This window comes from Kogia breviceps, chromosome 11, assembly GCF_026419965.1.
Source record: "Kogia breviceps isolate mKogBre1 chromosome 11, mKogBre1 haplotype 1, whole genome shotgun sequence".
NCBI lineage: Eukaryota > Metazoa > Chordata > Mammalia > Artiodactyla > Physeteridae > Kogia > Kogia breviceps.
In genome coordinates this window covers 42,080,728-42,099,255 of record NC_081320.1, presented here as the reverse complement: position 1 = coordinate 42,099,255, position 18,528 = coordinate 42,080,728, and the positions used below count along the sequence as shown (strand labels likewise).

At 38.1% G+C, this 18,528-nt stretch overlaps 1 protein-coding gene across 1 annotated transcript in view; it reads right to left on the bottom strand.

Moving 5' to 3' along the window:
* EXOC6B (exocyst complex component 6B) overlaps positions 1–18,528 on the bottom strand; it is a 721,321-nt gene that overhangs the window by 189,378 nt on the left and 513,415 nt on the right. Inside the window, exon 19 of the mRNA XM_059079741.2 lies at positions 13,110–13,251. Coding sequence (XP_058935724.1) covers positions 13,110–13,251 — 142 coding nt within the window. The remainder of the gene's footprint in view (positions 1–13,109; positions 13,252–18,528) is intronic.

The following is an 18,528-nucleotide window of genomic DNA, read 5'->3' as shown; positions in this document are numbered from 1 at the left end:
CCATGTCTGAGAAAAGTCCTTCCAGAGGGTACAGGGTCCATCATCCACAGTCAAAGAGAAGTGACATGGCCATTTAAATGGCAGGGAAGCCCTCTGTTTGGGTTTTTCATGGCTAAGAAAGGCACATCATAATAACATAGCATAATAGCACAGCACCTAGCATAGCACCTAGCATGACAAAAGCAAACAAAGCAGGGCTTTGTACTGCCTATTTTTGACAGAAGGAAGATATCTGAAGTTTGTGCTCTTCCCACACCATTTTAGATCTGAGAATCCAAGCTCAATCCTGCTTTTAAAAAGAACTGGTAAGGGCCTGGGAAGTGGGAGAGAGACAAAGCCATACAATCCGTAAGTTTCTGGGGAAGCTTTTGCATAGATTGACTGAGAGCTGTGTGCCTGAGAAAGTACCAGACTATGGCCTCTATTTTCATCCTACAAATTCCCACTGCACTTGAGTTTTAAATCTGGTTTCTTGTATAGAATATCTACAGTGTTCCAGGTCTTGCAGAGAAAACAAGGAATGAAGAGAATGAATGAAATGTTGATAACTATATATAATATATATACATATATAATTGCCAACTTAATGATTCTCCCTTGTAAATTTACAAGTTTCACTGCAAATATTGAATCAAAATGAGAATTAGAAACAAGAATACAGAACATAACTGAGAAAAGGGGAAAATAAATGATAAAATAAATAAAGAAGGATGTGCTCTATCAAAGACTGGCTACTCAAATCCCTATATCTATTTCCAGTAGAGAATGGAAGCATTTTTGTAAAGAAGAAACAAAAAATATTTTTTCTGATTCCATTAACCAGTCAATCAACCAAAAGACAAAATTCATTAGCCATAGAGCTTGTCTCATAGAACAAGTTATCGTCTCCATCACATTAAAGCAATAATAACTAATTATCCTTAGATTTTCACATGTGCAGAACACTGCAAATTATAGGAAGCAAGTTTATTTTTCTGCATACAAACTCAAAGTCTATCATCAATCTTTTTACCTTAATGTTCCTCAGATGGAAGAAGGCAGAACGGGAAAGCTTGTTTTAAAATTATAATTCAGAAAGATGAGGCTGAGGATAGAAGCTGAGGGATCTGAAATCAATGATACTGAAACACACAAAATGTCCTTCAGTAGTCTACAACAGGAAATTTGCATCTTCAGGCATTACACATCATCAAATGAAGGAGGCATCTGTTATTTTGATATAACCTAGGGAGATGAGGTTTAAAATTTTACTGGGCTCAAATTTTTCCATTTGTCTCTCTTCAAACCCTATATTCTTAAAATGGCTCTCTTTTTAAGACTTGCGAGGTACAATTAAGATACAATTTGAAACGTGTTGTTCTGATAAAATATAAAATATATACTTTAATTGGAAAGGAAGTATTTAAATTCAAAACTTTTCACAAGAATCCTACAGTATGATATCTTTTTTTTTTTTTTTTTTTACACCGGTATGCAGGCCTCTCACTGTTGTGGCCTCTCCCGTTGTGGAGCACAGGCTCCGGACGCGCCGGCTCAGCGGCTAATGAAGCAGTTGCTACAACAATTCAACATTTCTAAGATTGAAGTAAATCTCACAGAAAGCCAACTTGTCTTCTTTAAATCTATCTGTCACATCAGTACTATATTAGTACTCACGTCCTAATAACTAAGTTTCCAAAAGAAATGTATTCATACTCTTTAGACTCTTCTGAAATTCAGGACTGCTTAAGTAACACTTGTCATCATGGCAACTCTGATCTTATCCACAACCACACTGACATTTCTATAGGATACTATAGTGCGTTAGGTCTTCACTAGACAGCTTGCTTTCTTCCTAAACTAATATTATCCAAAAGTAAATACCATAAAGCAGACTCTGAGAACAATTATATAGAAAGTTTCTTCGAGAAAAAAAATTACCGACCTTATTCCAATGGTCATTAAATTTATGAGCCCCTGATGGCAATCACTCAAAGCCTGCTTTCTGCTTCCATATACTCTAAGTCCCTGATGAACATGTTATCATACATAACTATAATTAAAACTATAATAAACATTTAATATTTACTAGTGGTTACAAATATATGTGTATTAGGATCTCTAAAGCATTTCATACACATTATCTCATTTAATTCTTAAAACAACTTTCCATACACATGAAAATATCCACACAATCTTCCCTCTCATGATAAACTGTAATGTCTTAGAACTAAATGGAAACTCAGAAATCATCTGGCCAAGTGTTCCCATATTATAAATGAGAAGCCCAAAGCCCAAACAGGTTTAATGAATTCTCAAGATCACACAGCAAGTTGGTGACAAAACTGAGGTTATAATACAACTTTCCTTCCAGCTTAGTACTCCTTCTGATGATGATGATAATGACACTTGACAATGAGGATGGCAGCTAGCAGTTACTGAGCATTTGTTATGTGTTACTCACTTAATCATCTCAACAAGTCTGTGAGATAGTATCATTGTAACTTCATTTTATAAATAAAGACACTGAGGTTAAGAAGAGGAATAAAGTATGCCCAAACTACTAAATATAATATATAATAACAAAAATCAGAGATGATAGAAACAAATTGGTTTCAAAGGTCTATCTGTTTTTATTACCTCTGATTTTAATTATTATATATTATACAGATGATATATTGAGAATTGACTGTTGCTGGCAAGAATGGCTTGATAATCCATAGAAGTTGGTGGTAGGATATGTGTACTCAAGTTGCCAATTGTACATCCGCCTAAGAGAGTATTCCTTAGGATTCCAACTACATCCCTGGTTGTCTTGCTATTCATATCACATGACTTCCATCCCAAGCCACTTCCTACTTCTACACCCTTCCATCTTCAGAGGTGACCAAAAAGATCCAGAAACTTAGGTAGTTGCTAGTTGAATCATTTTTATTCATTCAACAAATATTTATTAAGCAAGTACCATATGTCAGGCACTGTGCCTAGAGGCTAAGGACACAGGAGTGTGCAGACATGATCCACTATTTACCTTTTTCTTGGATCCTACGAAATCCATATATTCAAAATAAGCCCTCCTCTTTACTTGAACTGTTTTGAATAAATTTTTGTTCCTTGCAAATAAACATAATTTAATTAAGACAGATGATTAGGGATTGAGCTGGCAAAACAAAGACTTTAGAGAAAATGTACAATATTTGGAACTCGTTAACAGGTGATGGCAGGGAAAAGGGCATTAAGACATCCTTTCATTTCCCAGGATGAGAAGTCAACAGTCTGTGGAATGTGGCAGCCAAGCTCATAATTAAGGTATTATCTTAAGTCACCTGGGAACAAGTTCCCATTGAGGGCGAAGCTTTGGAGGACTAGGTTGTCCTGCCATTGCTCAATTTAAAGAAACTGAAGAATATGGAAAGCTTTCATGTGAAAGCTTTTAATAACACTGGACAAATTACAATGCAAATGGGGCACTCTGGTCCTTGCTAGAATGCATAGCTCAAAAATCCAGGAGGGCTTCCCTGGTGGCGCCGTGGTTGAGAGTCCGCGTGGTTGAGAGTCCGCCTGCCGATGCGGGGGACACGGGTTCGTGCCCCGGTCCGGGAAGATCCCACATGCCGCGGAGCGGCTGGGCCCGTGAGCCATGGCCGCGGAGCCTGCACGTCCGGAGCCTGTGCTCCGCAATGGGAGAGGCCACAGCAGTGAGAGGCCCGCATACCGCAAAAAAAAAAAAAAATCCAAGAAAACAGAACCATCGTGAGGCACTACTATAATAATCCCCTTCTGTCTGCAGCTGGATAGCTGGGTGAGCTGAAAATCAAGAGCACAAACTGATCTATGAACTGATACACCAGCTATCTTCATACTTTTACCATATTTCCTTGATAAATGCAAGGCTGCTAAGTGAAATTGTGAAACCTTGATCCCTCAGCCTTCTCCAGAATGCTTTGTATTGTATCTCCCTTGCCAGAGAAGGGTAGCACTCTGCTCTGCTCTATCCCTTATTGAATCTTGTCCTGTGAGTAGGTCCTAAACACAACATGGGCTCAAGGGTGATATGCAAAATAAGAGTAGGGGAGAAAAGTATTATACTCAGAGGGAATGTAAGAGTTTTCTAAGGAATTGCAGGAAAAAAAAAACAACAAACAAACTTGTGTGGATACACATTTTGTACTAGTTATTCAAGGATGACTAAACATAATTTTGAATGACAAATTAATTACTATTGGGCATCTCATTGGAGAGGCTTGATTTAATGTACGAGCTGGTAGTCACTTTAACAGTTTGTTTGGTAGGCTGATGCAGTTTGGATTTAGTACTGGCTTAGTTATTAAGGACCAAAACTCCTTTTGCAAAATGTAAACTTCAAAGTCTGCAAGAGAAGAATGATGGTAAGACCTGTCACATTTGTTTCCTTTACGCTTCTGACCAGGGTCCCGAGGACTCACTTCTCTTCTGTCTCCCTCACAACAGGAAGAGATTGGTAAAGGAATGCCTGAAGGCTTAGGACAGGCTCTTGTGGAGAGTGACCAATGGTGGATAATTAACTATATGGATGTGGAGAGTCAAGGATAGCTGGGCTCAAGTAATGGAGAAAATAAAAATAAGTGAACACAGTTACCCCAAATGGCAGGTGTTTGGGCCTGGTACTTAAGGTTCAGAGAGATCGCTTTACAAAGATTCCTTAGTTCAGAAGCCCCAGTGCAAAGTCATAAGCAAGCCTATTAAGGTTTGCCTGATTAAGATTTGCTAAAACATCTCACACCTGAGTCAGAGGAGAGCCTGCTATACCACACTAGGGAACTTGCAGCCATTTTTTTTAGTAAATATATACTAAGAGATGGAAAATTCAAACTTCTCAGTCCTAGACTATTAGATCCTGACTTTTTTTTTTAGCCTTGAGCTAAAACTACTTCTCTAGGGATGCAGAAAGCAATCTGATCTTTCAGTTAGAGTGGGGTCTATGGAGTTAAGTGACAAAAGGTGTTCTGCTAATATTTTATATCATAGTAGGCTCAGTGAGATCATGAATCTACTCTAAAGTTGTTTCATTAAATCCTGAGTTTAGGCAGATTCTCCTCATTGGTTTCCTGACCTGTAAAGTAAGGGCTATTATGGTAAGAAGGGTGAAATGGAAGGCTTTGGAGTCCTTGTTCCCAAGCTCAGATTAACTTGACCATCAAAGAACGGAGAATTTGGCAAGATGCATTCTATTACCTTTCTGAACAGGGACTCGGTCTATTCTGTGCAAAAGGCGATGGGCCCTGCGAAAAGATGGATTACACTAAATTTTAAAAGATGCAATTGCTGCTGCATTTCCTCACAACCAAACGTCCCCTGGATTTGGATTAATTATATTATATTTTTAATATGCCAGTCTTTTGAATAATATAGGAACCTGAGCAGACAACTAAAAACTGAAATATTTAACATTACAAACCATATAACAATGGAAGTGGGAAAGAAAACAAGACAAAAACACATGAAAGCATATGCATAAAGAAATGATAACTGTAATAAATAAAATTTCCATGGCTGTTTACAAATGATTTTATGCATAGTATCTTATTTGACTTCATAACAATACTGTGAAAAAATTATAGCAGGGATTAATATGTCTAGTTTACTGATGGACTCAGGGAGGGTCGATGAGTTGATTTATTCACTCCAAGGGCTTGAATTATGATGCATAAATATGCTGAAGCTTCCAAATCATCTCCATCATGGATTACTGCAACAGCCTTATAACTGATCTCTGAGGCCCCTGATAAATTGCAGAGTTCCTTCCAAAAGCACAAATCTAATCAAGTCACTCTCCTATTTAACATCAATGGTTTCCCATTTTTTCTCAAACTTCCAGCATGGTCCTTTGCATGTAGTACCATGCAAAGTAGGGGTAGGGGCTCCACATATATTTGTTGAATAAATGAACAGATTATTGAATTAGCGCTGTTAACAAGTAGGTGAGCTGGAATATGAGTCTAGAACTCCTTATTTTTAGCATATACAAAGAAAACAGTTTGGAAATTCCAAATCCAGACACAGACTGAACATCCTAGTACATGAATGCTACAGTAGCCCAGGTTTGATCGAGGAGGTAAGTATTAGGTCATCAAGACCTGCTAGTATTTAAAATCCAGTTTCTGTGTCGGGATCCAGTGTTCCAATATCCAAAGCCAAATATAAGATATACGAACATATGGAGATATAAGATGAAATTCACATAGAGCAGAAATACCCAGAGGTCACTGTCAATTTTTAAAGGGAAAGGAATATTTTCTTCACATCTCCTAAATCCTAATAATCTTCACCATAAAGGTACTTGGTTTGATTAGCCTGTCAGTAAGAATCAACAACACTCCTATTAGATAGTGGTATCCAAAGCAGTAGTTACATCTCTAGTAAACATGTGAGCTAACTAATTGATTTCTTGCAAAAGCATAGGCTGAGAATTAGAAAATCATCAGTTCTGGATAATAACTTTCAGAACAACTACAGAAGTTCGACAGATAACTACAAAAAGCAAAACTTACATTGAATAAAAGGGCATCTCCAAACCTAACTGATTGACAAACTACAGACAAAGGTCTGCGTGGTCTGCAAAAGACCTTATGAGAGTTGCTGTATATTTATTACTGCTGTCGTTGCTGCTGCTGATAATGATAACAACAAGAGAAGCTACTCCTTATTGCATATTTAATGTTTTGCCAGCCATGAAATAAACCCTTTTATGCATTATCTCATTTAATTCTGACCCCATTCCTGTAATATTAGGTTCTATTATTATTCCTACTTCATAAATGGGGCTGTGAGAGGTTAAATAATTTATATATGGTCACACTAAAAAGAAGTGGTGACTTGAACATCTGATTGAGCTGACTCTTAAATCTGTGTTCTTAATGACTACACTATACGAGCTGAATATCTCAGGCTTGCATGCATATAATTCCTGTATGTATTTGGGATCTAACAAAGTGGCAGCCCAGGCCTCAGAGTCAAACACTCAAGATACATTCACATTCCATCTTGTCCAAAGTTTTATTTCTTTCAGGACCTATACACAGTTCTTCCAATGACTCAGAGACAATAGCAAAAATACCTCACGTACACACCACTGGGTAGAAAGATGTAAGTGTTAATTATCTTGTCATTTGGGGCTGCTTTTATACGCCTCTGTATAGTTCTGTGAATCTTATGTATCATTTCTTTAAGATTTTTTATAGACCACTGAGCATGTAAAGAAGAAAATGAGGGGGATGGTATAGCAAAAGACATAGAATTCTTTCTTTTAAAATAAATGTCCATGGAAAGTTTTTTGACAGACAAATTAATGCCAATCAGAAATGAAACATTAAATTCTAAATCAATGAACCTCAGTGGCTCTAAATATATGGGGAAAAAATTTCAGTGGTAATATGGTTATTAGAGGCACTGCCATGCCTCACAAATGTTAGCGTCAAGCTGATCCTAAGTCTGAAAGGCTATTACAAATATTGAATGGCTTTTCAGGCAAGACACTGGCTCTCTGGAACACCTCTGCCATAGTTAACAAACTATTTTCATAGTTTCCACCTTCTCATTAAATGATCTCTCTACCTCTTAGTCAACTGAAAGCTGGCTCTCTGCTAAGGATACCAATTCGCTTATAGTTCTCTAAAATAGAAGCTGTTCATTCTTGTACAAAAAATGTACTTCAGAATCAGGCTATAAGATGGGCATTTTCCTTATTCATCGGTGCTTCTCTCAGACCATTACTCCTCTTCCTCAAGGCTCATATATTTTAGCTTATTACCCTCCATCCTTTTTTACCTTTAAGCTCTATCAAAAATGCAGTCATTTTGATTGAGTTATTCCCAATCATTCATCAGGCTTTGCTGTTCAACCACTGGTATTGGTTGGTCACCTACCCCAAAGCCTTTTTCTCCCTTTTACTTATATCACAATGAGGTTCTACTATTCCTCAAGACTTAGAAAATGATGACTTCGTATCCTACATTAAGAATCAATCTTGGGGCTTCCTTGGTGGCGCAGTGGTTGAGAGTCCGCCTGCCAATGCAGGGGACACGGGTTTGTGCCCTGGTCCAGGAGGATCCCACGTGCCGCAGAGCGGCTGGGCCCGTGAGCCATGGCCGCTGAGCCTGCGTGTCCGGAGCCTGTGCTCCGCAATGGGAGAGGTCACGGCAGTGAGAGGCCCGCTTACCGCAAAAAAAAAAAAAAAAAAAAAAAAAAAGAATCAATCTTGACTGGTTTAGCCAATCATTATGTTTTCATTCTCCTGGGAAGTAATTGGTTAAGACAGAGCCATGTAAAACAATTCTGGCTAACTAGATGCAAGGAATCTAGTGGATGGCTTCTAGAAATAATTCTGTGGCTGCTGGATGTTATCATGCCTGGATGTGATCCCTGGAATTGTACTTCTTTCTTTTTTTTTTTTAATCTCAGATACCAGTTCTTTTTTAAAAAAAATTTATTTATTTAATTAATTAATTAATTTATGGCTGTGTTGGGTCCTTGCTGCTGCACACAGGCTCTCTCAAGTTGAGGCAAGCAGGGGTTACTCTTCATTGTGGCGCACGGGCCTCTCACTGCGGTGGCCTCTCTTGCTGTGGAGCACAGGCTCCAGGCACGTGGGCCTCAGCAGTTGTGGCACACAGGCCCAGCAGCTGTGGCTCGCTGGCTCTAGAGCGCAGGCTCAGCAGCCACGGCGCAGGGACCCAGCTGCTCTGTGGCATGTGGGCTCTTCCTGGACCAGGGCTCAAACCCGTGTCCCCTGCAATGGCAGGCGGACTCCCAACCACTGCGCCACCAGGGAAGCCCTGGAACTGTACTTATTTCTGAATGCTGAGATCATAATTTTTTTGTACTTTTTTCCCCCCAAATTTCCACAAAGAGCAGGTATTACTTCTCCAAAAAAAAACAAACAAAAAAGAAAAACCTTGGGCTTCCCTCATGGCACAGTGGTTAAGAATCCGCCAGCCAATGCAGGGGACACGGGTTCGAGCGCTGGTCCAGGAAGATCCCACATACTGCAGAGCAACTAAGCCCGTACACCACAACTACTGAGCCTGCACTCTAGAGCACATGAGCCACAACTACTGAAGCCCATGCACCTAAAGCCCGTGCTCTACAACAACACAAGCCACCTCGATGAGAAGCCCGTGCACCGCAACAGAGTAGCCCCCGCTCACTGCAACTAGAGAAAGCCTGTGCGCAGCAACGAAGACCCAATGCAGCCAAAAATATATAAATAAAATAAATTTATTTTTTTTAAAAAAAGAAAAACCTTGAAAAGATATTCACTTAATTCCATGATGGAATTCACTTAATTTCATGATGGAATTCACTTAATTTCATGATGGAGTAATAGGAAGAAGACATTTTCCCACTGGAAAAAAAAGAAAAGCCTGGAAAACTGGAAAAAGCATCTGAAAGAATGGTTTTAGATATTAGACAACAATCAATGCAGGGCTGTGATCCCTGAAAGAAAGAAAACAAACCAGGTGAGCATATCTAGCAGCAGTTTCTGGGGTGTGATACATAGCGGACAAAGGGAAGGAACACAAACAAAGCATGGCAGTCTGAGTTGAAAAGTCAGAGATTATAGTCCAGAATGCCAAGGCAGCTAGTATTTGCAGGGCCAATGATTAGATGGAGGGAGCTGCAAAAGGAAAACTGCAAAAGACTCCTACTGAATATCTGGTTGAGTACTAATCTGTGCATGTATGAGAAGAAACTACACAAGGCTGGGGAAAGAATCACCAGAGAGGAATAGGCAGAATAATTTGTGGAGCTCTTATAGAGGTGGGCATACTTTGGGTTTCCATCAGCCAGAGTTGAAAGATCTTCAGATACCTGGGGCACAGCCTAGAATCCTTCAAAATGGCATTGCTTTAGATTTGGGATTTAAATATGACCTAGACGAAAGGCTGCTCTAGACCCAATATAAACGAAAAAGCAAACCTTGAAAGGATCCAACCAAGTAAAGTAAATCCAAGTCAGAACAAAACCTAGCACTATTTAAAGGAATGCAACAAAATACAGTACCAACAGCATAAAATTTTAAATGTTATGTATCAGAGCTCCTCCATGTGGTTTCTCCAAGTGAGCTGGTTTAGGCTTCCTCACAGCATGGAGGCTTCAGGGTAGTGGGACTTTTTATACAGCAGCTAACTAAGGAGATGGAGGCTGCACTGTCTTTTATGATCCAGCCGCAGAAGTCACAAAGGCCACTTCTGCCACATTCTATTGTTACAATCAAGTCACAGCTTGCCCAGATTCAAGAGAAGGGAAATTAGAGGTTGATTCTTTTTTTTTTCAATTAAATAATTTTGAATATGCATACAATACTGTGCATTTCCCTCTAATAGATGTCAATTCTTAATAAGGTAGTGTCAAGATTCTAGGAAAAGAGATATTGTGGTAGACATCTTTGAACAATGTAATCTGCACTGTAGAGCTGGGTTGACATCTAGTATAATTTCCTTTCAACTTGAAAAACTACCTTTTAAATGTGTTATGGTATAGATCTTCTGGTGACAAATTTTCTCAACTTCTGTTTATTTGAAAATGTCTATATTTTACCTTTATGTTTGAAGGATATTTTTCACAAGATAAAGAGTATTCAGGTTAAGGTTAACAGGCTTTTTTTCTTTCAGGATTTTAAAGATGTTCCTCTACTGCCTTCTGGTTTGCACCATTTCTGATAAGAAATTAGCAGTAATTCTTATCATTGCTCTTTATTATGTAATGTGTCTTTTCTTCTGCTATTAAGATTTTCTCTTTTATTGCTGTTATTTTTAGCAATCTGACCATAATGTGCCTCAGTGTGGCTATATGTTTATCTTGCTAAAGATTTGTTGAGCTTTTTGAATCAGTGAGTTAATACTTTTTTTTTGTCAAACCTGGAAAAAATTTCCTCTAGTCATGCATTATATCCACTTTTTCCTTTAAGTTATTGAATATATTTATATTCAGTTTTTTAAAGGCCCTGTCCACTATTTTCAACATTTGTATAATCAGTGGGTTTATTTCTATTGTTTATTTTTTCTTCTGTTATGGGTCATACTCTCCTACTTCTTTGTATGTCGAATTTTAGTTTTTTGATGTGAAAGTGTAGATGCTATATGGTTGAGAATCTGAAAACTTTTTCATGTTCCTCTTCCTTCAAAGATTGTTGAGTGTTTTGGCAGGCAGTTATTTTACTGGCAGATTACCTTTATCTTGTCAAGTCTTCTTATTAGACTTTATTAGGGTGGCTCAAGATTAGCTCTTACTCTAGAGCTTGAATAGCATTCTTAATGCCTAACCTTCTGGGGTATTACTGAATGCACAATATGTTAAGGTGGTCTCTCCACTCTGGTTGGTCAGAATTCCAGTATTTCCTAGCACGCTGTGACCACTGGCATTGCTATTCAGCTCATAGATCTTCAGTGGCTATTCTCCGCTAAGCCTCCCAGAGTTTCACACCACACATGGCAACTTGGTTTTCGATCAAAGACTCAAGGGCTCTCCAATGCAGATTTCTGGAGCAACTTCTTTAAACAACTCCTTGCTCTCAGGTACCTTTCTCCACAAAACTAAACTGCCTCAACAGCCCTATAAGCCAATTTCTGGGGCGGTTTTCTGTGCAAAACACTGCTTTTTATTCGGGCTCTACTTTCCTGTGCTGTGTTTGGATAGTGCCCCCAGACAGAAAACAAGAGTAAATGTCAAGCTTACCTTGTACATTTTCCCTTTGAAGGATCATAGCCTTGTGCTCTCTGCTGTCTAATGCATGAAAAAAGTTGTTTCATACAGTTTATCCAGTTTTATAGCTGTTTATGGCAGAAGGGTGACCCTTATACCTGTTACTCTGTGATGGCTGAAACTGGAAGTCTTAATTAATTAATTAATTAATTAAAAATAGCATAGCCAATTAAGCCTTAATTTCCAGCCATCAAAAGTCAACCAAGCGGGAGAATTCCCTGGCAGTCCAGTGGTTAGGACTCTGTGCTTCCACTGCAGGGGCCCCAGGTTCAATCCCTGGTCAGAGAACTAAGATCCTGCAAGCTGTGTAGTGTGGGAGAAAAACAAACAAAAAAAGTCAACCAAGGGAAACCAATAAACAGTAAAAAAATTAAAAGGTGGAGCAGAAGTATTAGCAGACTCATGTAATTTTCCATTATTTTAATTTTCCTAGAATCAGAAAAATGTTTCCAAGAGTCATATCATTTTTGTTCATTTTCATTTCTCACTGATGGCACAATGAACACAACACTCTTCATTTGTTCCTTCTTCCTTGCTAACCAGAGCCTGATTTTGTGTTTAATTCCAAGTAGACAATTCATGATAAATCAACTATGTCAATAATGATGCTCCTCTTTCTCTTTGCCAGATACTCAATTTCCCAGTCTCCCTGAGAGCTGAAGGCAACCACACAACTATATTTTGACCAATGAGACACACAGGGAAGTTTGTTAGAGGTTTACCGAAAAGATTTTAACTTTTTAAATAAAAAAATAGGTGATGCTGGCACCTCCCTCCTGCATTGAATGTGAGTCCCTTCTGACTATAATATGGATGAGGAGGAAAATTCTAAGTATGACAGAAGAGAGGGAACAAAAGAGCCTGGGTCCTTGATGACATCACTGAGCAACTAAACTAATACAGCAACTCACTGCCTCTGAGAAAAATAAAACCTATTTAGTTTAGCCACTCTGTCTAAGGTTTTCTGTTTCTACCTGTCATAGAAAGCATTTCTGACTGATAAATGCAAACTCCATTTGTGCTTTCGACTAAGAAGAGTTTGCAGATAAGATGAAAAAATAGTTTTCAAATACAACATAAAAAGGAAATGGTTGAGAACTGCATTCTTTTGAAGTCTTTGAACTAATCAGGTATTTTTTGGTGTGTATTAAATGCATGTCTGCCTTGTATCCCCCTCTAGACTGCAAACTTCCATGCCAGGGATCTTCTTTGTTCTACATATGGGCCTAGGCACTCTTGGGTGTTCAAATTAGCTTGGTGACAGACTCTTATTTCTAGTACTCTTTGACTCCATTAGGACCAAAACCCCACAGACCTAAAACTTTTTTTTCCACAGAAGTGAATATGCAGGTAAAACAAATAAGCAAAGAGATGGTTTACTGCCTTACGTTCACATTCTCTGACATCCAAGTTGAACTGCTGTAATGCTCCCAAGGTGAGCTGCCTTACTTCAGCTTCCAGCAAAAGTTGCATCAAGGACGTAGCTAAATGCTTGCAAGCTGACATACATGCTGTCTGGGCCACCTTTCCCTGAAATACAAGAATGTAAATCATAAGGCTGATGGATTAAAATGAAATTCCAACGAAAATTAAAATCATTTATTTTTCAATTAGCAATTTCTTTGAAGGTTTTCTCCATCATGATAACCCTTGCATTCAAATAACTTTGAAATTAATAGCACCTCATGGCAAACATCTTAAATATTTAGCTCCATTACCATCAGTCATGTCAGTATAACACTCAGCTAAAATTCATAAAGCCCAGCTATTTATTTACGAAGTGCTTTCTTCTTAAATCAACAATAGATTTAACAATATTCAAAATCTTAATTAAACTGAGAAGGAATGTTTCCACAGAGAATAAATTTCAGAGTCCCTTCTAAAAATACCATAATTCTTAAAAAGCGAATGTAAACAATTCCTAACTTATCTTGAAACCAAAGTGTTTACTACTTTATGATTTAACACATATAAAATGAAAAGATGGTTTAAAACAAAATGGTTTTCTGAAAAAAATTATTAAAAGGATAAATTTTCTTTTCTTAAAAAATAAACACTGAGGTTTATGAACACACACTCTAAGCTAATTTTTGAAATACTGATCTTAAAATTAGTATTTTACCATCTTCTTTAAAAGATTCACTTTACACTAGTGAATTATATCTTAGTTCCAGGTCTAAGTTATACATTATGAAAGATATATCCATTTCTTCCCCAGATATATATCCATTTTATTTTTGTTATCATCTAGTCTGAAAAACAGGATAAGTTTGAAAAAGTCTGAGTCCTCATATTAGTCAGTGGATCCTTCTTTTTTGAAATCATGAAATACTTCACTCATTCAGAAAGATATGTAGAATTATATGATGAACACTTATGTATATACTAAACATTACAAATATAGTTAAAGCTCTTACATGACCTCCTTAAATCATTTTATTCCTTCTCCCCAGAGGTGACCATTTCTTGTGTTGAGTATACCATTTGTATTATAAAAATACTATATGACAAGTATATAATAAGAAACAATATTTTTATTATTTTACATATTTGAAACTTTCTGTATTACAAAGGATGTCCTTCTACAACTAGCTTTTTGGGTTCAATGTTATGAATGTGCATGTTTATAAATGAAATACATGTGGTTGTAGTTTATTCCTTTAATTATTCCACAGTATTCCATTTTAGGAGTATACCAGAATTTATTTGTCCATTCTTCTGTTGTTGGAGATTTAGGCTGTTTCTTTTTTTTTTCTTTTGCTATTATAAACAGAGTAGGTCATAGAGTAATGTCGGTCTTCATGAAAATGCCAGATTCTGACTATAGTTTAAATATATATATATATAGTGTGTGTGTGTGTGTGTGTGTGTGTGTGGTACGCGGGCCTCTCACTGTTGTGGCCTCTCCCGTTGCGGAGCACAGGCTCCGGACGCGCAGGCTCAGTGGCCATGGCTCACGGGCCCAGCCACTCCGTGGCATGTGGGATCCTTCCGACCGGGGCACGAACCCGTATCCCCTGCATCTGCAGGTGGACTCTCAACCACTGTGCCACCAGGGAAGCCCTAATATATATATTTTTCATACGTTTCACTGGGCCAGGGTCTTCCATAAAAGTTAGCAGGCTTTAAATGGAAAAACATATAACAAATAATACCAGAATGAATTTTAAAATTTGCATGACTTTTTATATACTTTGGATAATTCCTTTAAGATTATTTCTCAAATCTACTAGAATGAGGGGTATCAATGTATTGTGATTCATAATGCACATGTGTATACACGAAGAGGAACACAGGTGGAAGCCAGATCTCCAAATATCTAACTATAAACTGCTTTGCCTATGGTATATTCTGATTTACAATGTCCCTAGATATTTCCTAGAGTATCACTTAATTGCATAATCACCAGCACTGAGTGCTATTACAAATTTTTCTACTAATTAAACAAGAGATACTTTATGATTTTTGTCTTTGATTATTTTGTGAGATTGAATATCTTCTAAATTTTTATTTGACTAAAATATTATTTTATAGAATAAAAATAACAGAGTAATAAACAATGACCTATTATATTACACATTCTAAAAATGTTTCTCCTCTATGGTTCTGTTTGTAGGTTCTGAAGACCCACACTCTGTGGGTGATTTAACACAACAAATGGAAATACTTAAGTAGGGAATACCGTAGAGACCAAGTCGGAATGAGGCAATGGAAGCATAAAGAATCCTAAAGAGAAAAGTTACGTAAAAGAAATCCATATTAAATGGCATGCTTTCAACTAAACCCACTGGAGACCTGGAACAGGTATCACCAAGGAGCCACAGAGTTCAACATAATTGTCAGGCTATGCCCCATGAGAAGAATCAGAGGGGGCAGATCAAAGTTGTGAGAAGCCCTATGGCTTTTCAACAATGAGAGTGGGAGTGCAGTAAAGAAATGAGGATAGACTAGAGCAGATGTCCAGAGACAACACTGCAGATCAGAAGGCAGAGAAAGGGGAAAGAAACTGCTGTCTCTTGGACACTACTATATGCCCAAGATGTGCTATACTTAGGCAGCTGACATCTTATGTTATTTCACTAAATTCTCACGATCAACCCAAGAAGTTGGTATTATTCCTTTCCTGTAGATGAATAAACGAAGGTTCTCCGCAAGGTTAAGAAATTTAGACAAAGTCATACAGCTATTTGTTACTTCTACCCAATCCTAAATTTGTATCTTTCCAGTAAATCATCACCTAATAAGCAACACTAAATCTTATACTGTCTTATACTGGAACAGCTGGGCAAAAACAGATCCAGATAATAACAGGGTTAACAGGTTATCCAAGACATAAAAACTAGATCCAAACAGGTAAGACAGTTCAGGAGCCAACTCTTCAAATACTGAGTATCTGCTGGGGCATGCTTTTTAACTGTGGTCCAGCATAACTATCTAGGCCAAGGCCAACACTTAAAGGTCCTAACAAACTGAACATGGAGATGTTGTAAAAATCAGAGAGCTAAAAGCCCAATTAAGCTGGAGGCTGAGAAGACAGCACTTGAAAGGCTTGTTTCCAGTGGTCAAAACAGATTGCCAAGGAGAAACGAAGCTGGCCTAATAAAATGAAAATAAGATAGCTCACAGTCAGAAAGTACCAAGTTTGAATTTTTATGTCTCCCACTCATTAGAAGTGTAATTTAGTGTAAGTTAGTTGACACTTCAGACTCATTATTCATCTCAAAATATTAAGCAGCTTATTAACATTAACATGAAACAAGTCTATATCAATATATATCAATCAGTAGAGCCAAAGGCACTTATATGTGATCATATGTTATACTATCCTAACATACTGAGTTACTTAACTGTCCTCCAATCACTTTCCACCCTACTTCCCCTCAAGCTAATTCTTTATTTCCAAACACAGTGATAATTACAGAAATGTATATTTTCATTGTTAAATATTTCTCTAATTCTGGAAAGCATTTTGGAGCTTTGCTAATTCACAGTCTGCTATCTATTCTCTTTTTCACTTCTGGTTTCCATTACTACCATGGTATCCATAGATTTTCTAAGAAAGGATAGACAGAGACCCAGGCAATAACAATCAACACACTAAGCAATAAAAATTGGTGGTTTCACCCTCTTCATGGAGCAGATTCTTTCTAGGAACCAACTGCCAATCTCTAGGACAGGGTAAGAATTTGGAACAAAACATAAACTGACCAAAACCTAAATGACCAAAACTGCCTTTGCATATACCTCCAGGAACAGTTTCAAATCAGTGATAATCACAACTAGGTTATATCTTATGAAGCTATGATAGTCTCAGTGTACACAGACTACACAAGAAATAGAAACAGAATGCCAGACAAGATGAAAAATGACCTGAGTATTATCATCATATTTTGAACATATGAGGAACCTGGGATGCAGGGAGATTTGAGTCACAAGATGTTACAACTAGCTCTACACGCAACATCATACTGCCTCTTAATGCAGCTACAATATTTCTGTATTCCAAGACAGCCAATAAATATCAACTAAATGAACTGAAAGTCAACTACCAAAGCACTTAAATAATTCATACTACTTCTCAAGCCTGTTAAAATACCTTTTTAGTAATTTTTTTTGTAGATGTTGAGGGTAGGTGTTTATTAATAAATTTATTTATTTTTTGCTGTGTTGGGTCTTCGCTTCTGTGCGAGGGCTTTCTCTAGTTGTGTCAAGCGGGGGCCACTCTTCATCGCGGTGCGCGGGCCTCTCACTATTGCGGCCTCTCTTGTTGCGGAGCACAGGCTCCAGACGCGCAGGCTCAGTAGTTGTGGCTCACGGGCCTAGCTGCTCCGCGGCATGTGGGTTCCTCCCAGACCAGGGCTCGAGCCCGTGTTCCCTGCATTAGCAGGCAGATTCTCAACCACTGCGCCACCAGGGAAGCCCCTAAAATACCTTTTAAAAAAAAGTTTTGGGAAGGGAAGAAGAGTACATTGGTGACTAAATTCATGTTGTTAATTCAAAGTCAAGCTTATGACCACAGTGAGAACCATCACTGGGCATGAGTCAAGATTTATGAAAGGGCTTTCCTGGTGGCGCAGTGGTTCAGAGTCCACATGCCGATGCGAGGGACACGGGTTCGTGCTCCGGTCCGGGAAGATCTCACATGCCGTGGAGCGGCTAAACCCGTGAGCCACGGCCGCTGAGCCTGCGCGTCCGGGGCCTGTGCTCCGCAATGGGAGAGGCCACAACAGCGAGAGGCCCGCGTACCGCAAAATAAATAAATAAATAAATAAAATTCTATGAAAATACTTTTTTGATTTTCACCATGTAGCTCTTTGGTAACCAAATCAACTCATTAACTTCAAAAATATACCCAGATTCATATCCTCTAATTTGAATTATTCCATCTACCTCTTATTCTCTTTTTACTGTCTTAACTTGTAGCATAAAACTTTGCACTAGATGATTTACTGCACTGCCATTTCATGCATTTACGTTTCCTTGAAAAGTACATGATTTGCAAGGAAAGAAACTATGGCATTTTTATTTTGGTATATCTAAATGAAGCATAGCTCTAGACTGCAAAGTGGGTACACACTGCTGCCCAACTTTATGCCTTGGAGGTATCTCATTCTCTTCTACACAGAGGGAGATATCATCCATTGTTTCTTACACAAAAACACAATTAAACACAATTAAGACAAACAGGAATCTTACAAATTCCTTCTTCAAAGAATACAGAAAGCTCAGTATTCATTACTTTCAATTACTACATACTTCAATTACACAATACTAAGTGTTATGTCATAGTAATAAATACAAGTGAGC